General features: G+C 43.9%; 2 protein-coding genes across 3 annotated transcripts in view; both read left to right on the plus strand.

Annotated features, from left to right (window-relative positions):
- The first annotated feature begins 125 nt into the window (after positions 1 to 125).
- Positions 126 to 12,267, plus strand: cdan1 (codanin 1). Its single transcript, XM_053435029.1, has 28 exons — positions 126 to 241; positions 2,056 to 2,780; positions 2,870 to 3,070; positions 3,179 to 3,369; positions 3,547 to 3,663; positions 3,756 to 3,834; positions 3,932 to 4,052; positions 4,224 to 4,333; positions 4,421 to 4,510; positions 4,623 to 4,698; positions 4,837 to 5,042; positions 5,186 to 5,318; positions 5,459 to 5,602; positions 5,772 to 5,938; positions 6,562 to 6,643; positions 6,730 to 6,819; positions 6,911 to 6,965; positions 7,106 to 7,242; positions 7,323 to 7,426; positions 7,799 to 7,948; positions 8,120 to 8,183; positions 8,358 to 8,436; positions 9,397 to 9,611; positions 9,718 to 9,825; positions 9,913 to 9,976; positions 10,601 to 10,812; positions 11,059 to 11,166; positions 11,297 to 12,267. Exons 1-28 carry the CDS (start codon positions 164 to 166, stop codon positions 11,417 to 11,419), a joined length of 4,029 nt encoding a protein of 1,342 aa, XP_053291004.1. The 5' UTR covers positions 126 to 163; the 3' UTR covers positions 11,420 to 12,267.
- Positions 12,268 to 13,409: 1,142 nt separating this feature from the next.
- The window catches only part of stard9 (StAR-related lipid transfer (START) domain containing 9), a 38,265-nt gene continuing 26,914 nt past the window's right edge, over positions 13,410 to 24,760 (plus strand). For both annotated transcript variants that reach the window (XM_053433926.1, XM_053433927.1), the window contains exons 1-3: positions 13,410 to 13,983; positions 16,668 to 16,737; positions 19,203 to 19,319. In XM_053433926.1, the coding sequence (XP_053289901.1) occupies positions 13,937 to 13,983; positions 16,668 to 16,737; positions 19,203 to 19,319 (234 nt within the window). In that variant the 5' untranslated portion in view covers positions 13,410 to 13,936. The remainder of the gene's footprint in view (positions 13,984 to 16,667; positions 16,738 to 19,202; positions 19,320 to 24,760) is intronic.

A 24,760-nucleotide genomic window follows, 5' to 3' on the forward strand; every position in this document is an offset into this window, starting at 1 on the left:
ATTTTAATACTTTTTACATGGGGACCAGGCGGGGTGGGGGGTGGGGGGGAGCTGTCACCCTCTTCCGGTTGCACACGTGGTTTATCATACGTCACCCGCAATACGCGCCTGCGAGGTCGCTGGCCCCGCCCCCTCCCCCTCAGTTCTGCAGCCGCGCAGCAGAATGGCGGCTCTTTTGGAAAGTGTCCTGGCGAGGAAAGCGGACATCAACACGGTCACCGCCTGGCTGAGGAACCGGCAGGTGAGTGTGGAACCGCACGATACCGCACGGCCCCGCACGGGCCACTCTCCGAAAACACGCGTGACTTTTATAACGCGTGATTTGCGTGATGACATCGCTCACAAGTCGGTGTAAACAAAACTTTTAGCCGTGGAGCTAACGGGCTAACGCAGCCTGGTGTCAGGACTCTGTGGACGTGACGCTTCCCTCCCAGTCAGGAGACGAGTTCCCCGTCAAGTTAGATCAGATTTAACCATCGTTTCATACTGGTTTTATTGTTAATGTTATTTAAACTGGGCTGCGCAGATTAGCAGGTGTTAGCCCGCACGTCGTTAGCAAGGTTCACTAGCTTGTTTCTGCTGAAATGTCCTGAAGCTGAGCAGCTCATCATTTATTTACATATTCACTCTGTCTCTAATTGATATTGGATTTATTAGTGTAGATCATCATATTCCATCTATTTACTCTTTGTCTTTATTTGATACTGGATTTATCAGATCATATGTGATACTCCTATTTACTCTGTCTCTAATTGATATTTGATTTACAACTATAGATCGTATGTGATATTCCCTCTATTTACTCTCTGTCTCTATTTGATACTGGATTTATTAGTGTAGATCATCATATTCCCTCTATTTACTCTCTGTCTCTAATTGATACTGGATTTATCAGATAATACGTGATACTCCATCTATTTACTCTCTGTCTCTAATTGATATTTGATTTACAACTATAGATCATATGTGATATTCCCTCTATTTACTCTCTGTCTCTAATTGATACTGGATTTATTAGTGTCAATCATCATATCCCATCTGTTTACTCTCTGTCTCTAATTGATATTTGATTTATAACCATAGATCATATGTGATACTGCATCTAATTATTCTCTGTCTCTAATTGATACTGGATTTATTAGTGTAGATCATCATATTCCATCTATTTACTCTCTGTCTCTAATTGATATTTGATTTACAACTATAGATCATATGATATATTCCCTCTATTTACTCTCTGTCTCTAATTGATATTGGATTTATTAGTGTAGATCATCATATTCCCTCTATTTACTCTCTGTCTCTATTTGATACTGGATTTATCAGATCATATGTGATACTCCATCTATTTACTCTCTGTCTCTAATTGATATTTGATTTACAACTATAGATCATATGTGATATTCCCTCTATTTACTCTCTGTCTCTAATTGATATTGGATTTATTAGTGTAGATCATCATATTCCCTCTATTTACTCTCTGTCTCTAATTGATACTGGATTTATCAGATCATATGTGATACTCCATCTATTTACTCTCTGTCTCTAATTGATATTTGATTTACAACTATAGATCATATGTGATATTCCCTCTATTTACTCTCTGTCTCTAATTGATATTGGTTTTATTAGTGTAGATCATCATATTCCCTCTATTTACTCTCTGTCTCTAATTGATACTGGATTTATCAGATAATACGTGATACTCCATCTATTTACTTTCTGTCTCTAATTGATATTTGATTTATAACCATAGATCATATGTGATACTCCATCTATTTACTCTCTGTCTCTAACTGATACTGGATTTATCAGATCATATGTGATACTCCATCTATTTACTCTCTGTCTCTAACTGATACTGGATTTATCAGATCAGATGTGATACTCCATCTATTTACTCTCTGTCTCTAATTGATACTGGATTTATCAGATCACATGTGATACTCCATCTATTTACTCTCTGTCTCTAATTGATATAAGATTTAACAGGTCACATGTGATACTCCAGCTCTATAAACATGTCAAACGTGACTATGTGTCTCTCTCCAACAGGAGAATGACAGGCTGTCGTTCAGTAAAGCCGGGCAGACGGTTCACAAGCAGGAGTTTGTCCCTTTCCTTTTGAACTTCCTTAGAGAGCAGAGCAGCAAAGCACTCACCCACGGCCCCACCACACCGGCCAAGACCCCCAGCCGCCACAGGCCTGCTGCACACACACAGGGCGTCACCGACAGGAGGGGTTGCAGGTCTGCTGATGACGGAGCTGGGTCGCGGAGTGCCAGCCGGGTCCAGCTGTTTTCTCAGCCCAACACGTCCGTGTCACCGGGGACTGAGTGTGACGCGGCTGCTCAGTCCGAGTCCCACTGTCTCAGCGGGGTCAGCGCCCTCAGCAGCCCATCATTTACCCCGACATGGAGCCCTGCCTCCAGGCCCGGCTCCGAGCGCCGGCCCAGCCAGAGGATCAGTCTTGGGGACTATATGGTTTCCCCTCCGGACCAACACCACAGCCCAAACCTGCAAATGCAGAAAGGCCGAAAGAAGAGTGGGACTGGCATGGCCGGACAAGGAAGACAGGGAGGAGGACGTGGAGGACATCACAGCGATGAGAATGTACGGTGGGACAGTGGGGGGAAGAGGTCAGGTAGAGGAGGAGGAGGAGGAGGAGGAGGAGGGTACAGTAGGTCCAATGAGCAGGTTTCACCTCCGTCTGTGGGGCAGCTCAACTTTAACAACTTGGAGGATTTCCCTCCTGTTGGGTCGTCACCGGTTTCACCAGCGTGAGTCCACAACTCTCAGTTCAACTAAAACAACACTGACTCCACCTTTTACTTTCAGATTTGTCTTAACCAGTTGCATTCCTCCTCAGGGCTTCCAAACCATCAAGGAGAATAAACCCGACACCAGTCAGTGCAGAGCGGCCACACTCCAAACCAAAGACCTGTTTCACCTCCACACCATTCACGAAGCCTACTTCCCCCCCGCCGGGGATGGTAGCTCTTCAGGGGCTGATGACAGTGGGCAGCCCGCTGAGCCTGCAGGAAGAGAGGGAGCTTCTGAAGAAGGAGAAGTATGTGTACATGCAGAATGACTTGTAAATGAATTGTACTGACAATATATATTCTGGTCTGCAGCATCACTTTGCTGTTTTTAACGATGAGGACTTTCTTGTTTTTAGGTCAAAGCGAGCGCAGCAGGTCGTTTCTCCTTTGCCCTCGTCTCTGGACCCTTGCACCCCGACCAAGGCCGGGTTCAGGATCGGGTCTAAAGTTACACCGGATCAGCAGACGTCGAGTCCTGAACTGTCCAAAGTCACCTTCTCCTCAGAGCTGGATCTCTTGGCAGAGCTGTATTGTACCTGCATTTCTGGTAAATGGCCACTAGGTGTCATAACTGTGCTAATTTAAAATAAATGGAGGGAATAAATAATGTTCAAATATAATGCTATATAAATAATGACCAACACGCCAATTTTAAGTCATTTTAAATGTCTTAAATGTCAGTTAAGTCACTAAAATGAGGATTAATGATGTGTTTGTGTTACAGAGAACCTCGTGCCAAACATCTTCCTGGAGCTTTTCTTTGTGATGCAGTTGTTGACGTCTCGGTCGCCTCTCTCCCCCAAAAGTGATGAACAGGAAAGCTTGTTTGCTGTAAATGCAGGTGCGCAGCTAGCTTTGAATTTCACATGAATAATATTGAGGATATTCAACTTCTCCACTTTGAGATTGAGCCACGTTTTTTCATGTTTTCAGATGTTCTGGAGCGATGTTACCTACGACAAGTACACAACTGTGTGTATTTCGCAGTAAAGGTTCTGGAGAAGCAGTTTCAGTGAGTTTGTTTCCTGTTTTCTTTTCATTTAAGAGACTCTACTCCTCCTGTTGATCTCAGAGTTTATTCATATGCTTCTCCTTTTGTCATACGTAAGGTTGGTGGCTCATCTGGACAAGTGTACGCTGCGTCTGCTGGCAGAGAACGAGAGGACGGTGTCTTTCTCTCCGGATCTCAGGGACCGTCTCGCTCAAGCGCAGGACAGAAGCATAGCAAAGGTAACGCGCTTGTATTTTATTGTGCAAGTTTAAGTCTAAGGGTAATTGGGTTATGTTATTAGAATATGTTCATAATCTGTCTCTAACTATCTTTAGAAAACATAATAAAACTGTCCTGTTCTATTTGTTGCGTTTAAATATGTTTTTTGTTTTTTTCCTCCTCTCTTCCAGCTCTCTCCCTCAGCTTCTACTTTCATCCACTCAGTCCCGTTCCGTCCTGCCACAGACAACAGGTCCAACTTCGGCAGTGACAAGGCCTTCCACACTTTTAAAAAACAGAGGTATATAGCTGAGTAAAGTTTGAGCATTTAAAGTAACTGCTGTTCCTGGATACACATTTGTATTTTATATTTTCACCCATTTCTCAGAGATATTTTTTATGAAATCCTGCGAGAATGGGAGGATTTTCACTCGGAACCAGGATGGAACTTTTCTTCTTCATTAGGAAACAGAATACGGCAAGTTCAATGATTTATTCTGTAATTAAAAAATCTGTTAAATATGTAATACATTTATCTGTTCTACATTTGCTCCTGTGTTTCAATCTTTTGTCTACTTTTTTTTTTTTAGAGGAATGATGAATCAATTGACCGCTGCTGGAAACCATTCTCACTTTGCGCGGCTGTTCCTGAAGCAGCTTGTTCAGGTACTTTACGTCATCTACATTAACATAATACATCTTAACTAATCTAAAATGATAAGATACACCCTGATGAAAAATAATACATAGTAAGAGAAATAGAACACCCCACCGTAAATAAATAAAATCTGTATTTCTCTGCAGATGTGTAAAGGCCCCCGTGTGAACAGCTCTCCCGGAGATGCCCCTGACAATGACTTGCTAGGCATGCTGGGAGCTGACGGCTTGGGGCGTCTGAAGCGTCTTGAAGAGCGTCTCATTCAGCCTCACGGAGTCGTTGGTCCTTGTCCTCCTCCGTCCTTCCCCGGCCACCAGGAGTTCTTCAGTGACTTTCTCCAGGCAGCGAGCTGGTGAGAAGCAGATATCATGTTGCTGAACTGTACCAGTAGAATGTTAAATTGACACAGGAGAGACTTTTCTTTTTGATTCACTCAACACATTGTCCTCGACGTTTCTCTGTGTGATCTCACTTGTCTTCCTTGTTGTGCACCAGCTGCCAGCTGAACCAGCACCTGCAGGACAGCCTGTGTCAGCAGCTCCTCCAGCTTGACGAGGTGTCCATCCTGAGCCCCCCTGCTCCCACTGCAGAGGGAGAGGAGGAGGGGGATGGAGACATGGAGCAGCAGGTGAACTTTCAGAGTCAGACCAACAAACATTATGGAAGCCAGCAGCCTGTTATGTCTTTAAATACGCCAGATTCAGAAAAGACTACTCTGTCATATGAGCTGTTAACTATTACGCAAACCTTTTCCTTCTCTCCCATCAGGACGAGAAGCAGCGTTTCACCTCCGTGCTCCTCCTCGCTCGACTTCTGGCTAAGTTTCTAGGATTCATTTCTTTCCTTCCTTACCAAACGTCTGAGAGACCGTCCAGAGAGATTCAAGAGACTGCGATAGCACTGCGCAGCAAGGTGAGAAAAACAAAATCAAGAATGTTTATAAATTAATGAAGTAATTCACTGAGAACCCTTTTAAATGGAGCAGGTAAAATCGATATATCATGAATGTTCCTCTCTTTAGTGGAGACCTGTCACATTTTCCTTTCCTGCAGTTTAAATGAACTCTGTCTTGGTGCTTCAGAGCGTTCCAGTGCTGGATGTGTGTGCTGTGCTGAGTAACAGTGTGAAAAGGGGGCGAACCATCCTGACGGTCCCCTGGCTCGTGGAGTTCCTCTCCATGTTGGACTCTACCGGGCCCCTGCTGCTCTGCTACAGGACAGCATTAGGCACGCTGCTTCTCCTGTACAGGTCGGTCTCCTGTTAATAATAATAATAATTCATGTCTTCCACATCTTAATAGTGTTCGTAAAGTGATTAGTTAATCTGCAGCATGTCATGGTCACAGCTACTTTCACATTTCTAATTAATATTTAAGGAAACAATTACTTAATTTTGCCTGGGATATAATTTCTAAAACTTAAGTACAACAAAAATCCAAAATTGTATTTTGAATTATATATTATTGCGGCATATGCTTACCTTTAGTATTGTTTGTTTATTTACCCAGTTATTGCACAGATAGACTCGTACACTGTAACATCTGCTATTAATATCTCAGATGTATTATTTTGCAGAACATGAATTTCAGCAACTTCTAAATGAATAGAACTCATGAACAGAACTTCAAACAAACAAAGGAAGAACTTGAACTTGGCCCTCAGCAGAGCACTTACTGCCTCCAAGGCCCAACACATTCTCCAAGGCCTCTTCAATTCAATGAAACTGCACCAACAGTCAAACAAGTGCTGATGAAAACATATCAAATCTCTTTCTTCCATATTTTCTTCCCCCCTGTTTGTTTGTGTGGAGGTTTGACCGCCTGTTGTCCTTCTCAGAAAGTTTGGTTTGATCTGACTTTTGTGTGCTTGTAGGAGAATGTTGCTGAGAGGAAGTGGAGAAATGTGTTACCTGAACAAACTGCTCATGCTGTCTGTGTTAGGATGGCTCTTCCAGGTGACACACACACACCCTCCTGATGATTGTTAGCTTTTGTATTAACAGTAACATGTGATTGAACTTGTTGTGTTTCCCTCGTGCAGATCCCTGTGATCCCTGAGGACATCTTCTTCACCAGTGAGTTCACTGAGGTCGCTAAGCTGGAGGACGGCAACACAAGCAGCACAGGACTTGTAAGTGAAACATTCATTCTTGTAGGTTCCTCTGCATAAAATACCCACTGTTTGTTTTTGTTTATACTGAGGGCCTTCTTGTTATTTTCAGGACTGTATCCCCTTGGTGGATCAGCAGCTCCTCTATACATGTTGTCCGTTTCTTGGTGAGTGGAAATTCGTTGACCTCATGTATTGTGTTAAGGGATCATTGGCACATTTTCCAAGTGTGTATTTGTAGAAGAGGTGAATGCTGTTAATCAGGAGCCAGAGGTTTTATGTTACCTGCCTTGTTTTATCGCTTCAGGTGAGTTTCGTAAGCTCCTCGCAGCCTTCGTGTCCGGGAGCACGGCCAAGAGCGGAGGAATTATCCGCAAGATCACTCCCACGTCGGCTGAGCTCAGGGATACGCCCGCTGCCAACCGCTCACATCAGAAACTACACGTGAGTAAAGCTGTCAGTCGAAATTTGACATGGCATCAAAGAACATCACGGTTTTTAAACAATCGATTTCAATGTGACAGGTGGACCTGGAACAAGCCTTCTTCCACAACCAGCCTCCCTCGCTGCGTCGCACCGTGGAGTTCGTGGCCGAGAGAATCGGATCCAACGGCGTCAAGCACATGAAGTGAGTATCACAGAGCTTCACTGTGCACGCTGTGAGCAGATCAAGAGATTTCCAAGTCATGAGTTTCTAAATCATCTGTATCCTTCACACTGTTTATATTCTACTTTGAGGAGCTTTCCACCAAATTACTTTTTAGAATTGAAAAAGGACTTTCAGAGCTGCAGGTAATCTGTCTGCAAACGTGGTTGGTTGCCTGCCTAAGAAGGTAGTCACTGGTCAACAGCATACATTTACCAGCACTTAGGTGGCAGCTGATGGGAATTTACCACCCTGTGAAGCTGTAGAATTATCTTATTTTCTGTTCAGTTAGATTTCTTTACTTAAAATCTGTGTGTTTATGTTTTGACATTCATTACTGGGTTTTTTCTGCAGAGCTACGTTGGTGAATGAGTTGGTGGAGAGAGGAGAGAAGATGCTGAGAGACGGACTGGAGGTGCCCAACTCACAGCCGTCCAAACTGAATGAATCCATCTGCGCTCAGCTGTGTGTTGCCGGATTGGAGGCCCTGCCGAGAGCCACGAGGTACAACAGCCTCTTATTACGAGCAGCAAGCAAAACTGTCTTCCTGTCAAGTCCATCGATTTGATGGCCCTCACATTTGATAGTCGGAGAAAGGATTGCTTATTTGGGAGGATTTCACTTCTGTGGGGTAATCCTATCTTTATGGTAATCTCTGTCTGCTGTGATTTGCAGGTTTTGTTGTGAGAAGAGTCCTGAAGCCATAAGAATTCTGCTGCCGGATGAGACCTCTCCTGCTGTAAGTCCCCTAGAGAATTACCATGTAAAACGGATGATGTGATGTTATTTTAAAAAAAAAACTTTCTCAAAGCCTCTGAGACTTCGACACGGTTATTTAAAAATTCATAAACAGTCTCTAAATGCAGATTAGATTTTTATAACACAGTCAAAACTTGTGACTGTCTCTCTGCAGGTCCTGACCACATCGGAGAACATCACCAAACGTCTTGCAACAGAAAAGGCCTGCAGCTGGCTCTCTGCTAACATCACAGGTAGCTGGGTCCACAGCGTACTTGTGTCTTTACATGTTTGTACTCTGTTAAACATCTGTGACGTGCACTCGTGCAATTCCAGCTATTTTCCAGGAGACGCTTCTGCTTCAATCCTTTAAGAAAATTAAAGTTAGTAGATATTTGTATACAGTACAGGTTGATTTTAAATGTGTAACTTGTAATTTGAACACAGACATGCTGTAATCCTCAGTGTGATGAAGCATGTAAGTGAAACAAGTAGAAATCTGATACTAGTGCTCTTTCTTTCCCTGAATATGTATCTGACATATTTTTTTTTATCTAAGACAACCTGAGGCCAGGGATTCCTGTAGCTAATGGGTTCTCCTTGGCCCAGACCTCATCCTGTCACCAGGTTTCAATCAAATTGATTCTGTAGTTTTTCCTCTGACAGACAAACAATAATAATAATATAAACTCCTTGGAAAAGGTTAAATTGTGTTTACAGGCCTACTTGCTGTACATGTTATTCAGGGAAAACACTGCTATGATTCACCATAGAACTGAAACATCTTGGTTTTCGTTCCTTTGTCCTCGCTGCTGCTGCTGTTTCGTGTCATCTCGAGTTTCGTCGCCTCGCCTGTTTGTCACATGTGATATGTGCGGTCACCTGTAGATGGTTATTTGGTCTCATACCAGCAGGATTACACAAATCTGACACCTTTCACTGCAGCTTCATAAGACGGAGCTGACGCCAGTGTGTCTGCTGCTGAGCCGATGCTGTGGACACGCTTGTGTATAAGCCGCAACAGTTCAGCGGCGTAGACGCCATGAATACCTAATGCGGAGATTGTGCCTCGAGTGTTAAAGCTCTGTGTCCTCCTCGGATCTTGTTACAGAACATTTAAACTGTAGAAGATCAAATGAAGAAGCCAGGGCAGTGGTTAAAGGTTCCCCGAGGACATCACATCTCACATCTCCTTTCTGTTTCCCCACCCCCAGCGCTCATAAGGCGCGAGTGGAAGAGCCGATATGATCGTGTGATGAAGGCTGTGGGCAGCCCGGCGGCTCCAGACTCGGGGGACGTGGTGGAGTTGGTCGCCCAGGAGCAGTCAACAACTCCCAAGAGAAAACAAGGAAGTGAGCGAGTAATCTCCTGCCCCCCCCACTGCAGCCACAGTGCTTTGCTGCCTTCGGACATCCTCATTGAGATGAAGGTTTGCTCCTAGATCCCGATGCAGTATTCCACCAGTTGGCTTATTTGGTCATATTTGTCTGGATTTCTATTCTCATGTCTTTTTATTTTTATTTTTTTTAATGCAGGAGTTGTTGAGCATCGCTGTCGGGCCCAGGACTGACGGGGAGCTGCCAACAGCCTCTCAGCTGAAATCACTGCTGCACAGAGTGGGGGAGGCTCTGGCCTGCAGAAAGGTACAGGAGGCAACAAGTGATACTTCTGTACTGGGTTTACTGAATCCTGGTCAGCACTGGTCACACTCTCCTTATCTCCTCTCTTAGTTTTCAACTGTGATGTCAGAGCTGATGCTTCTGAACACGACTGTCCTGCTGGCCTGCAAACTGGGTAAGACCCCATGACAACAATCTCTTTATGACCTGTTAAAATTCAAACTGATTTCTGTCTGTTGAGTTAATTGCCCCGTGCTGCTGAAATGGAAGCAACTTAAGGGCAATTTCACACTTACCTTGTTTGGTCCCGACCTTCAGACTTTCAGATTAGTTCAAAACAAAGGATTTCAGACCATTTGCAGATGAGACAACATTTAACAAATAAAAAGAAGTGCAAGCGGGCGAGCAGGATTGCTTGTCACCTTCGAGGATATATTTAAAAGACAAGGATGTTCATTTAGCTGGTAGTATTATCATAATGATATTAAAGTGGCAACAAATTTCAACAAATTGAAGCTGTTCATTTACTCAAGTCAAATACAATCAGTGAGTGAATACAAGTCAAATTTGCCCCTAAATTTCATTGTAAAACCAAAACTAACTAAGTGAACCTTGACATGAACTTTGATTTTGGACCCTGGTGTGAAAACGCGTATCTACATCAAGACCTGTGTGTGTGTGTGTGTGTGTGTGTGTGTGTGTGTGTGTGTGTGTGTGTGTGTGTGTGTGTGTGTGTGTGTGTGTGTGTGTGTGTGTGTGTGTGTGTGTGTGTCTGTGTGTCTGTGTGTGTCCCGCTCAGTTTCTGCAGAGCTGCCCGTGCTGCCTGTGTCCGTGTGCAGCGATGGGGGGGAAGAGACCGCAGCTCCCAGTGCAGGTTCAGAGCCTCCTGTCAGATCGCTACTGGAGCAACTCGCTGAGCTGTGGGAGAGAGACTGCTGCTCCTCCGCCCCGCTCCACCTGCTCTTCAGCCCACTCACCGTCTCTGCTGTGCTGAAAGCCAACGACACAGAGGTACATCCTCTACCTCTCTACCAACACACTGTGTGTGCATCTTGATTTAGTTTTCCTCCTGTATATTTTGTTCTTTTTTCGGTCAGCCACCAGATAACCAGGAACTTTTGGGTCAATGGATTTCCCTTTAGATCTGTAGTTTATTTCCTTGTGTCCATAGTTTACACTGAGTCTGACAGGAATGTTGATTTTATTCTTTTATCTGAGATCTTTAACATGTTATAATGAGTGTCTCTGTGTCTTCAGTGGAACAACTACCTGTTCCTGGTCAGACAGCTGGTCGACAGAGGGATCCTGAGCGAGGAGGAGGTCATATCTCATTGGAGGAAGCTTACAAACTTGGCCCTGCCGGCGGTGAGCGCTCTCTGCTTCTATTACCATACATTCCAAAGGAGCTATTACTTCCACTGGTGATTTGACCTCTTTGACTCTTTCCCCCGCTTCGTTCTGCTCACTTTGTTCTCTCATTTCGGTCTCATTTCAGGAGCTGATAGAGAAATTCCAGCTGCAGTCTCAGAGAATTAAACTCCCCTCGCCTCTGGCTGAGTTACCGAGTCACATGGACATGCTGCAGGTCTCGCCTCAGACTGTAGAGGGCGCTACGTGACAACGATAGCCCCAGCACGTGTCCCCCCTGACATCTCCTGTGTGATCACCACAGTGTTTCAAGTCACATCTGTCAGCGTGGTGCTCAAGGGGAAGAGACACTTCTGGGTGAATTCATGGCGTTGACCACTTTTCCAGTTGACCATCAAAGCTGCGGCTCCGTCAGCCCCTGCACAGCGAACTTCAGACTTTTGTTCTTCTCCTTGTTGTGAAGTGTCGAGCAGCCTTTCATGAATCCCTCTGCTCTTTTGCTGAGTTGCTGGCGAGAACCAGAGAGCCCTGCCAGTCAGGTGTAGTAGCGGGGAACCTCAACAGCTCTTACCTTTTAGATCTTAGAACCTTCCTGCAAGCAAACCTGTATACAATGTTTTGTGTCTGAGGGGAAATACTCAGAGATCAAGCCTGTCAAACAGTCGAGAGCCTAGCCGAGTGTTAGCGGAGACAGGAGAAGAGAGACAAGGACGGGTATTTGGGAGTATAGCCGAGAATGTAAACCGAGCAACTTTTCTGTTTTTGTGCATTTCTCGTGTTGACACCCAAGTTTCCAGCAAAGATTCCAGAAACATTTCATCAGAACGTTTCTGAAAATGGACTGAAGATGAATTTAGTCCTTATTTTAGACCAAACAGAGACAATAAACGTCTTAATTTTAGTGTAGCACTTTCACAATCTGCCTTTGACCGTCACTACTCGTGAATTGCATGTTTCTCTCATGAAAGCGAGACTGCATTTGTGATGGTTTTTGTTCATGTTGTATGAGCGCCATGTTTTCTGCTGCTTTTAAAACAAAGTATTTTTTATGTTGCCACAAAGTTTAACATGTGATAATAAAGATGTATTCTGGTTTAAGTGTGTTGTCATAAGTTGTTATCTTTACTAAACTTGAAGCAACAATCAAAATCTCTTGATAACAATTAAATGTTCTGCATTAATTATATAAGGAACATGGGTATTATCTGTGAAATGTATTTAAAGGATCAGAAGTAAATGTACTAGGTTCCTTTGAGTTATGTTATTAATTAAAGCAACATTTGAGAGTTGAAGCTTCCTGAAAAGATATAGAAAGATAAATGAAGTGGAGTGAAAAACAAATACTTGGTATTTTTGTGTAAAATATAAATAGTTACGTACAATTTCAATTCTTGAGTAATTCTACATCTTGGATACTTTCTAACACTGGTCGTTAGCATTGTTAAAACTGATTTGGTAGTTTTATAGATAGAATAAAAACATAAAACTGGCCTTTGGGAAATAAGGTACAATAAAGCCTTTTTATCTTGCGATGTCTAAATCTTTGATTTTTATTCTCAAATGTTTGACTTGACTGGGATAAAGCCATAATTGACTCAATTTCAAAATTAGACCTCATAATTTTGACTTAGTCAAAGTTTTGACAGTTTTAGCTAATAAAGAAAAACCTTATTTTGAATTAGCTAAATAATGACTGTTTCCATGTTCAGTCTTTTTTGTCATAATTTGACATAAGTTAACATTTTTACCTTTTGTCTTATAATTTCAACTTAGACATTCAAGACTCTTGACTCTTTTGATTTAGCCAACTAACAATTTACAAACAACTAACACATTTTTTTTTTTTTTTATATTTATCATTAACATTTTTGTTTTGATTTTTTTTCCTTTCTTTGTTTATTCCTACTCTATAGTTTTGTGAATATGGATCTGATTATTACAGCAGATAAAAGCACAGCCACCTCATATAAGGAGGATTTAAATAATAACAGACATGCAAAGGGAATATTTGAATATGTTTGTAGGAGGAGTAAGAGGAGGTGTGAGAGGAGGAGTAAGCAGACTAAGAAGAAGAGGAGGAAGAGGAAGAGGAGGAGGAAGAGGAGGAGTAAGCAGACTAAGAAGAAGAGTAAGAAGAGGAGTAAGAAGTGGAAGAGGAGGAGGAAGAGGAGTGGGAGGAGGAGGAGTAAGAAGAAGTGTAAAAACAGGAGCAGTAAGAAGAGGAGTAAGAGGAGTGAGAAGAGGAGGAGGAGGAGAAGGAGGAGGAGTGGGAGGAGGAGGAGTAAGAAGAGTAGTAAGAGTGAGAAAAGGAGTGGGAAGAGGAGGAGTAAGAAGAAGAGTAAAAACAGGAGTGAGAAGAGGAGGAGGAGGAAGAAGAGGAGTGAGAGGAGGAGGAAGAGGAGTGAGTGAAGGAGGAGTAAGAAGAGGAAGAGTAAGAAGAGGAGTAATAGGAGGAGTAAGAGGAGGAGTGAGAAGAGGAGTGTCCCGCGGCGTCTCTCCTCCCTCTGTGTCCGGCAGGAAGTCACGGTCTCCGGCTCGGAGTTGTGGAGGAGGACCGGTGAGGCGGAGGGCGGGAGAGGCGGTGGATCCAGGAGCAGCAGCCGGGCAGAGGATGAGCTGAGCGGGCAGCAGGAGGCAGCTCCCTCCCGCCTCACCCTCCTGTCGGACCGACACAAACCCGACATGCTCACGTGGGGACAGGTCATTCCACGGCGGCTCTCCGGTGCAAGTGAAACCAGTGAAACCAGTGAAACCAGCGGGACACATCATGGCAAACGTTAAAGTTGCCATCCGGGTGCGTCCTCCCACTGCGAGGTAAGGTGCCCGGGTTAGCTAACTTCTGACATCTGCTACTCATGGAGCTTCTTCACCAGGGTTCACTCTCTGTTGTGTTGTTCTACTGTGTGTCTGTTTGTGTGTGTGAGCTGCTGCTAGTGCTGCTAACCAGGTGGGGGGGGAGTTAGCATGTTGTAAACAAAAACACAACACGAGCAGCATTGTGTTTTTGTTTTGAGCTCATATATTTGTGTTTAGCTTTCTGGTGCACAAACAGAGAAGAAGCTAGCTTGTTAGCTTTCTGTGAAACTTTGTGGCAGATGAGTGGAGTACAGACACTGAAGCTGGTTGTGTAGTAAAGTGTTTATATTCTTTAATATTTAACTAATTAATGGGGTTTGTTATTAGAAATGAATTGTGGTGTATTCAGGAAACCTTTGATTTTGCCATTGTTTTTGATTAACCAGCTAATCACAATAATAAACCCATTAAACTCCCATTTCCCCTGAAGTATCTTTAATGAAGTAAATCATTAGAAGTGGTATTTTTTATATTGTATTTGTTTCCTATTTTTCATATATATACATCACAGCTAATTCTATGTATTTGCAAAACCTTCTTGGCAATTAAACCTGGTTCTGATCAGTCGAATCAATATCAAGTGAATCAATCAATCAACACTTTTAATTGACATTTGTTGTTACCAGTAGTAAACTATCTAACTATCTATATAACTACATTAAAAAAAACATGTTATTCTCACCTATGGCTCTGCAGAATTATTTAAACTATTCATCAATTAGTTGCAGACAGGAAAATAATATAATTGCATTCTGTTCGTATACACATGCTGCATTGGTTTGTCCCAGTGCTTGAAGCCATATGATCTCCATGTTTTAATGACTGCATATGGCTCCATCAGATGGAAATATTCTTGTGCATTACTTTACACTGACGTTAACATTACTCATTTCACTCAAACCACACTTTGGAACATAAAATTAATCTTATATGCCCCATTTTCTGTTTTTCTGGTGATTGAACAATCATCTGTTAACTCATATATATATATATATCTTTATTCCCATATGTTCATTTTACTTTAAGCAGCTTAGTGAGACACATTTATGGGACAGAAAAAAACGTTACCCTTATTTTTCCAGTGAAGTAAAATCTGCTGTTGAAGCAGCAAAGAAACACGAGGAAGTTGTAAAGTTGTTTTTTTCTCTTCTCTGCAACATGTTGAATAACAGGTCTTCAGGGTCTGCACATAGAGAGCCTATAAATAATATAGTGGTACATGAAATTGCATTTACCTCCTGCAGGACATTTCTGCAGCGGTTCTGAATCTAACGTCCACCGCGGCACCGTGATATAAAGAATTATTCAAGCTGTGAAGCGCCGGACAATGATTCTTTCAACCGGTCTTCCTGGTGTTTTGCATAACAAAAGAATTTCTTATCCATAATGTTCACTTGTTGCGAATCTGTCCTTCCTGATTTCTGGCTCTGACACTCACACTGTCCTCGTTTCTATTGTGAAGAGGAGGATGTGTTTCCTTAAGTTTATATTAGAATAATGATCTGCTGCGTGGTAGAGATAACGTTAGTACCTGCCCGGTTGAAGTGCATCCCTCATACAGTTGAGGCACAGATAGAAGTTTGTAGTTTCTTTGTTTTATTACCCTGTCGGATCCAGTGCCCCCCCAAGAGATCAGTCAGCCCCCCCCCCCCCAGATGTGTAAGAAACACACGTCAGCCCGGTTGTGAAATTTCTCGTCTTGGGTTCGTATCAAAGTGTGTGTTTTTTTTATGAGGTTGACTATTTTCCACCCCCCAGCCTCCACTTCTCCATGCTGGGTAGAGCCTGAGGTTGACTGTTGGTGGTTTTGGGCTGGGTCCTCGGTGCTGGGGTTGGCAAAATGAGTCCCGATTGGTGAGGCACTGGGGGGGGGGGGGGGGGGGGGGAGCCGACAATTACAACAGCCCCCTGCCTGCCCCTTTAAACCCACCACAGAGATGGAGAATTTGCACTACAGTTGCCATCATTATCGCTCCTGGAGATTTAAACTCTGTGAGCGCTCTTTGTTTTGATTGCCTCCACTTCTGCATGTGTTGCATCAGTTGTGCTTGGTCCAGCTGTTGAAGCACACACAGCCGACAACTGACCTTGTTTTACTCACACACACACACACACACACACACACACACACACACACATATACAAAGAGGCACGCTGGTCCCAGTCCCACACACACACACATAACACTCGTGCACTCTGTGGATTCTGTGGAGCTGGCACAGGCTGTCTCATCAGATGATCTCCTCTGCAGCGTGAGGGTCTGTTTTCATTTGAATCTGAGACTGTTCAACTCCTAAGTGACAATTTCATGGATCCCATGCACGAGCACACAAAGAATCATTGTTGTAAGTGTCACGTGACGGCCTCCGGTCAAGTGGAACTAGCATAAATGCATCAGGACATGCTCCCGATTATATCAACAGCAGCAACAGAGGTTTTTTTAAACCAATTTGAATCTGCGTGTAGAGGGGGAGAATCTGAGCCCAAAGGGAAGCCATTGTTAAATCTCCTGTCTGGTTTGCATTTGAAGTGGGAGACACTGATCAATGCTGATTGTTTCCATTAGATCTCCTCTTCTCCACTATTGTTTCCCACTGACTGAAGTCGACTGGGGTAAAAATGGGTTGTTCTGTCGTTCACAGGGAAGGTGCGGATGGAGGAAAGCTTGCAGTTCAGGTGGAGGATAAATCTGTGAGGATCCAAAATGGGAAGGTGAGTACTTCTGTACACAGGCATCCTACATAACTCCTAATGAGTCATGTGTTGGGGAGTGTTTTTTGCCGGACTGGGTGAATTGGGACTTGCGTGCAGAGGGAGGACATCACAGCTACAGGATGTTTACAGCTTTTTGATCAGCCGTTTCCTGCTTGATGACAGTGCTGTTTATTATTGATCGAGCTCACAAATACACACACACACACACACACACACACATGTTGGGTCAAACACATGAAGCCTGGACACTTGTGAAAACGGGCAAGAGTTTTCTATGTTTATTCTTTCTGACTGAAAGTGCTAATTTTGGGGTTTGATTTTAGTTTGAGGAATTAGTGTAGGTTTCAAGGAGGTTTTTGCACATTTGGAAATAATCATTTTGTTATTGTGTGTAAGTCTGGTAAGATGATACTTTCACCAAGTTACCAACCTGCTGTGTCAGACGGCTGGGCAGACAGTGTGGTTCTCTCCCTACAATTCCAGTTTGGCACATGTTACACACTGTTTTTGATGTGAATGTTTGCTTTGGTTAATAGCTAAGATAAAAGCAGGGTAGAGTTTGTAGATAGCTCGTTGTAGCCCTGTTAAAGATCATATCACAAACGCCCACATCAGATGTTTACAAGTGATCCGAAAACCACAAAAAGATAAAAGTTTCAGTTCAAGTTCAGCTTGAAACTAATTTCTCAACCCACGTTTGTGTCCTTCCGTGCCACATGTGTATGTGGTACTTTGTTTACTTTACTTTGGTTCGATTTTAAAAGGCAGAAGAATGGAGAGAAGTTGGGTTTGGGGGGGGGGGGGGGGGGGTTTGGCGGGGGATTGGTGAACCGGTTAAAAATGATGTGACAGAGACAAACCACATATGGCTTCCCTCTGCCGTGGAAAGGGATCAAGACTCCGAGGCTCTTGCTGGGGCTCATGGGAATAATTTATTTATGGAAAGTGGGACAGTTTGGGAACCGAGACAGAAAACAGCCTGGATTTTTACTGGATAATAAATATAACGTTCAAAAACAGCAAGTAATACAAACTATAAAGGCCCAGAACTAAATTAAAACTTTTGAAACAAGAACAAGATAAAAGGAAACTTTCTTAAATAGATAACTTAGTTCTCCCTAACACCATTAGTCGGTGGTGGGAGCTTTGTTGTTCCTGGAGATTCTTCCTGTGGCCGCTGTTGCTCTTTGCTAATCCCTCACACCACGAGGCCATTGTTGGATTTCAAGTGCTGAGGGGTTAAACTGAAACTCTTTTATGGGAGGACATTGCCCTGTGCAAATTGATACCCAGAGCTTAGTGTTGCCCAATGCTGCAAAGTGAGGAATGATGATTTGATAAAGTCATTAATTTGATCATTGATCTAGTTTAGTTTGAAATACGACTACAGCTGGAAGTCCAACGTTGCAGTTTGTGCATCTGATCCTGACCTCACCGCCTAATGTTTAGTTAATTGTTTTGTTGACAGAAAAATGAGTTTCACATTTCCTGACTAAAATCAGAAAATCCTCACATTTAAGGAGCTAGAAACAGACAATGTTTTAGTATTTGAGCTTAAAGGTTGATTACTCAATTATAAAAATGTATTTTCTATTTATCCATTAACCGACAAATGGTTTCAGCTCTAATTTGATGGTAAACATATAAAACATAATCAAACGATGTGGCCTGTTCTCATTCAAAATCATAATTTAAAAAGAAGTGGCTCTTTAGGCTTAAATTAAGCTTATTTGTTTATTCTGGCTTTGCCATGAGAGCAGCAACATCTATTTTTAACTATATATATATATATATATGTAAGTGTTATAATCAGTCAATATCCAATCATCAGTTGTAGAGATCCTGTACAGATCAGCTGCAGGTGTCCCTTTCTCCTCAGAAGATAGAGATTCAAGAAAATACATGTGTTTAGAGGAAATTAAGAGATTAAAAACCTTCAATGAATTCACAGAACATCACTAAACTGAAATGGTTGTCCAGGTTGAACGCAGTGATTTAGAAGAAATGCTTAGACGCTTGACGGTTTTCCATTGTAGCTGTGGTGTCTGGAGAGGTCCTCATCCTGCTGTGTTGTTGTTCCTCAGCGGAGGATTCACTCACAGTAAGCAGAAAGGTGTTTAGTGTTAAAGCACCGAGGCGAATCACAGGCTGCAGGAGGAGGGAAAGCATTCTTAATGAATGGAAACGGCTGGCTTGCAATTCCACACCCCAGCAGTCCCATAAACAAAAACTGTAATACCTGGCCTTTTAGTTTTCAACTTCACTTTTCATGATATTAAATGCACAAACACATTCATCCACATAAAAGTGTGTGACAGGTTGTTGTGTGTGTTTGCTGTTAAAACAAATTCACTGATATTGCTACTGTGTGATGATAAGCATTAGTTACTTTATTGAAGGTCTAATGAATAAGTACAAAATTAAAAAATGTGTGTTTTAATCTTCTGTTTCCCTGCCTGAAGCTGGACGGACGTGCAGACGGAGCTGTGGATTCCAGGGAGAAGCTTCTGGAGTTTGGTTTTGACTACTGCTACTGGTCGGTGGACCCTGCAGACCCTCACTATGCCTCGCAGGAGGAGGTAAGGACCGAGCTTCCTAACTGGCTGTGTTAACATGAACTACAAAGCCCTCTTCTTGACCTTTCCCTCAATGAGATGTCATTCTAATTAAGGCTTTCCTACACTCTTATACCCACACCATGGGGCACGCAGGAGTCCAAAATAACAACTCAAATGTCTCTCTTCAATATGTTTTAGCATCTGAGTTTAAATCCAGTGTTCAAGCTTTGAGCTGAACTTTCTATCATGTTGCTATCATGACTCAAACTTCTCCTACATACAGGACAGCACATTCCGAAAGGAGAACCAACACCTACAATCAACATATTTGTTATTATACAAACATTTCCTGATCTTGTCTTGAATACTGGAATATGTCTGTTTTAATGCAGGAGGTGAGAAATAGTTCAACGTATTTGTGCAGCGCTTCCGCTTCCTACAGATTTGTTTTTGTGCCACGTTATCCTGTGTGGGTCGATGTGTGCTGATCAAGCTTTTGCCACAGACAGCATCACTGTACCAACCCAGAGCCCAGAGGAAACACTGACGGAAGTGTTGTGTTGAATGTGTGTAGCACTGGTGGCCACTCGGAGACGGGGATATCCATATCAGCTCCATCTGTTACCCAGAAGTCCCTCTGCCTCAGACATGGCCTGGGTTGAGTCTGCTTGCTTTACATGTCGCAGCTGTGATTGGGCAACCAGATATCTTTGTGTTGCTTTGATTGGAGGGCGTCCTCGGAACGTGAGACGGCTCCAGATCCAGTGGAAGTCTCCGAAACACATACACATACACGTGTCTTGTTATTAATGCATTTCCATATAGTTTTCATTGTTCAGCCGAACAGCTCAAGTCGGTCCTCAGGGTCCCGCCTCTACCGCTGCCTCACTGCCTGACTGTCTTCTTGTCAGAGCTGCCTTTGTGTGTGTTTAAGAAAGACAGGGCTGTGATGGCGGCCTACGCAGAGCACTGAGCAGCAGATAACACAGCCTCTTCCTCTCTTCTTTTCCCCCATTTCTCTGACTCTTGGTTTGGCTGCCTCCATCCTCAGCAGAATTGTGTCCAGTCACAGTGGCCTGGTCGAGACAAGACATTCCTCTGTTGACCCGTGGGCGGGCGGACTGACGGCAGTAAAGGGCCGAGCTGCGGGATTTAAATCTGACCCCTTTTACCAGCATGAGAATCAGAAGCATTGTCTCTTGAAGGAAAAAACTGGTTTATGATCGCGTCACTAATCGCATCACGGTTGAAAATATTTGAATAAAGCACGGGGCGGTTATTTAAATAGTGCGTCTGAAGAGACAGTGAGCGTATGACGGAGGGGGAAAGACTGGAGGTGTTTGTGTTGCGATGCAGAAATCCAGATTAATGGAGCATGTGGTGGCAGGTGGACTCGTAACTTAAGAGCCCCTCTACCCATTTAAAGATTCCAGAGCAGCAAAGAGCCTGTGTGAGCACTCGGTTGAGTACTTTTGTTTTATATCTACAACCAAGATTCAGCAGCAATGTTCTGTTGTGTCACCTACTTTCACTTGGAGGCAATCACTTCACCCCTAAGGGACTTGTTTTGAATTCATCTTACTCTAGTTTCCATGAGACTGAGACAAGGGTCTCTCCACTCCAGCACCATCCAACCACACCCAGCACCCCCCGAGAGACTGGCCTCCCAGTACCCCCCCCACACTCCCCACTCCTCCTCTGCACTGTCGACTGTACATGTCCATGCGTCAGTTGCTGCTGAGGACTCCCTGACTAGAACAAACTTTGTCTTACATGGTGGGAGGTTTAGTAATTAAGTTGTTATTTGGGTGAAAAAGAAACAAGTTAAGTAGAGAGGAAAGAAAAAGACTAAAACAGGTGAGGAGAGGAAGGAATTTTTGGGAAGAAAACCATAATCCGTAATGGGAACCAGCTGTTAAGTCAACGCACCAGAGAACTGTGACTATTTGTCTAAACGCTGCCTTTTGTATCAGGCCTAGATATTGAGCTAATAAATAGCTTTCCCCACTATTTATTGACACAAACCCCTCGGCTTGTTTATTGCTTCTGACGGTACGAAACATGGGAGTGGAAAGCAAAAAGGCACGGAGAGTCAAGAGAAAGTGATTAGAGAAAGTGGGATTGCAAATTCCTTGGGTGGAGAGGGAGCGGGGCGGGGGGGGGGGGGAATGAGCTGGGGGTCCTCTGTGCCTCTGCAGCCCCCAGCCCTCGCCTGCCAAACGCACATCTGCCTCACTAAGTCATTTTTTTGCAGTTAAATTTCAGTGCTAAGACGTCACCGCTAAGGATCTGTCTCAGAGCACAATGCAGTTTTTATGGCCAAATGGAGTCAGCTTGCTAAGGGTTTCCCCCCCTCCTCCTCCTCTTCCTCCTCCCTCTCCTCTTTCTCCTCCTCTTCTTCTATCTCCTCGTGCCTTGGTCAGTGCCGTGCGTGGTTGGATTTTGCTCGCGGTGTTTCTAGGTCTGTGTGTCAGTAGTGCTGCAGGCCGGGGGGAGGGGGGGGGATGAATCGTTTCTCTCTGGACTTGAGGAATCCTTTAAACACGTGAGCGTTTACCCCCCCCCCCCCCCCCCTATCCCCCCGTCCCCCCCGTCAGCACATGGCTGGAACGAGAGTTTGATTTAACTACAAGTAAGACAGCAAATAAACCATAAGCTGTCAATGAAGAAAAATTAGATCTAGACCATATGGATACAGGAGAAGCTCACGTGATCTATGAATAGACTTAGAGCTTTTTAACAGCAAGGCCGAGAATTAAAGGAGATGTGACAAGAAAGAGTGGAACTATTTTTAAGGTGTAGAATACAGAAAATAATTGTACTATTTGTTAATTTAAACACCTTGCTATGGCGGCAACTGACATTTTCTATGATTGATTAATCGGCCTCACAAATAGAATGTGAAACACATTTTGAGGATATCAGCAGAGGGTTCGACCGAGGGCCGAGTGAAACTGAAATCAGATGTTTGAGTAAATGCTTCAAGGATTTCTCAAACATCTTGTTTGTCTTTCCCCTCACAGCTGTTCAAACAACAAATCACAAGCACCAATCAGCTGCAGCGTGTTTCCCCTTCAGGCACGTCTGGACGCGGTATTTTGATTTTTCAACGTAAAACAAAAGTTCCGAACGCATTCTTTGCAGCCTCGGCGTTGAACCTGCTCGCCAGGTTTCTCCCTCGTGTGACAAGGAAAATAGAACCACATGGCAAGAACACTCACAATCAGAGTCACATGTTTATCTCTGCCAAGCAGGTTATCTGTTTATGTGTCTGTCAGCAGGATTTCCCCAAAACAGCTGAACCTATTTACCTACAATTTTGTGGAGGGGTGGGGCATGACCCAGGGAAGAAACCCTTATGTTTGGGATGGATCCAGATAAACGGGCAGATCCAGGAATCTATTTTCACTTTATCAAACATGGTGAGATCGGGCGTTAGGCTTGATGAAGGTATCTCAGTCTTATATTTGAATTCATGTCCAACTCTAGTAATATTGCACCACTTTATCCACCTGGTAAGAAATCAATACTGTACCACTGAGCCCTATGGGTGTCACACAGCTCCTATCAGTGTGAAGGCTGGAGATGTGTTTTGCAGCTCTGCTCCACAGTGTTGTGCTCTGGCCTCTTTAATGAGGAATGGGGGAGGAGCTGCAACTCCACAACCCTCTCCAGATATGGTTCTGTTTATTTGTTTTTAAGTCTAGCCTTTGCCCCGGCCTCCGTCCCAGTAAGAGCGTATGCTGGTGGAAAGTGGGTTGAACAGCCCCAGTGACCTTTGCCTTAAAATGTTTTGCTTCCCTTGTCTCCTGCTCCTCTTTTTTCCCACTGTTCTTCATTCCCATGCGTGGGGAGGCCCGAGTAATGAAGAGCAGCCTGTCTGTTTGGCCTTCATATCTCTCCCTCCTCCCTCCCTTGCAGCCTCTCCGCCCTCCCATGCTAATTTGACCTACAAATTCTGTCCAAGTGTGACAAACAAGAGCGTTGTTGAACTCCAGTTAAACAGCTTCCTCTCTCTCTGTCTTCTGTCTCCCTGTCCTCGTCCTCCCTGTGGTCCTCGGCACATTTAACCCAGTTTCTCCAAATCAGAATCCTCGCAGGAAGTCGGGGACTGGGATCTCTCAGGACATTTCTATTTCCCCGTGTCTAAACTGAAGTAATTAGTTATAGCTCCAGGTCCAGCTGGTGTGTTTTTGTGATCCAGTTGGAAAGCGTGAGACAGGAACCAAGTGAGGCTCTCTTCTCCTGCAGCTGTCCACTCCTGCAGGGCGGAGAGAACTTCGTAATGTTCTTCATTTGACTGACCCCATGTGGGAAACAAAGTTGCATCTCCTTTTGCTCTAGTTAGACCACGTGCAGTCGTGTGTGTTTGCTCTGCGTGTAGAGACACCCTCCCAGTACGCTGGGAGACACCCTCCCAGTACGAGCAGTCGCTGAGGGGAAAATTCATCGCGGTCCTCTCGGTTGCGTCAAACCTGGCAGAAGCAAAGAGAAGCTGGAGTTTTTAAATGTGGCAAAGGGCTTCACTTGGTCGTCTGCCATCCCCCATGACAACAGTTAACACACATTCACACACACTCACATAAATACTTTTCCGGAGTTCAGCATGGAGCAGGCCACATAAACCCAGGAGAGCATTCTGTGTTTTCCACAGGCGGTGATTACAGGACTGAACTCATTACAGAGACATTACAGCATTTCATTTTTCTCTCCTGTCAGCCGGTCCCTATCCTGATGTCTTTCTCTTTAAACCATCGCCACCATCTTTTCAACATTTCCCCCCCACTTCACCGCCTTCCTCCAAGTTTTTTCCAAAGTTACAAGGCCACAAACCAGACTCCCTCTTTAGAAAGTGACCATTTCCCTTGTTTCAAAACAAACAGGGAACGTAGTGTTTATCATCGTCCGGATCTCTTGCATGAAACCCAGCTGGTTCCTTCAGGGGAGTTTTCTTCTGGGAGCTCTGGTTCAACTTAGCTCGCTGCACATTTGACATTCCAGCTGAGAGAGTTGGCTTTTTTGCACAATCTCTCTGTATGTTGTCACTTTGTGGACGTCATACATATCATGTGGCAGTATTTATAGCTGTCTTCAGTCTTATCTGCTTTATCTCCTGATATTACATTGCTCACAGCTGCGTTCTTCATATGTGAAAGACCAGAGAAATCCAGGATCCAGTTGTATTTCGTAGCGTTTTAACTCACACCTGTTTTCTCTGAGGGCTGCTCCCCCAGTTTTTCTACTTTATTAGAAACTTGATCTTGTAGACATGGAACAAAATATGGGTTATCATGGCTGAACTGTGCAAAAAGTCAACAACAGGGTTTGAAACTGGAAAACTAGACCGAATTAGACACTCAGCCCCCCCCCCCCCGCTCAACCCGAACCCTTGTTTTATTCTTCCTTCCTTACTCTGTGTTGACTCGATCAAGCTGAGCTGCATTTCCTGCACAAGAATGAAA

Source organism: Pleuronectes platessa, chromosome 11, assembly GCF_947347685.1.
Source record: "Pleuronectes platessa chromosome 11, fPlePla1.1, whole genome shotgun sequence".
In the NCBI taxonomy this organism is placed as follows: Eukaryota; Metazoa; Chordata; class Actinopteri; order Pleuronectiformes; family Pleuronectidae; genus Pleuronectes; species Pleuronectes platessa.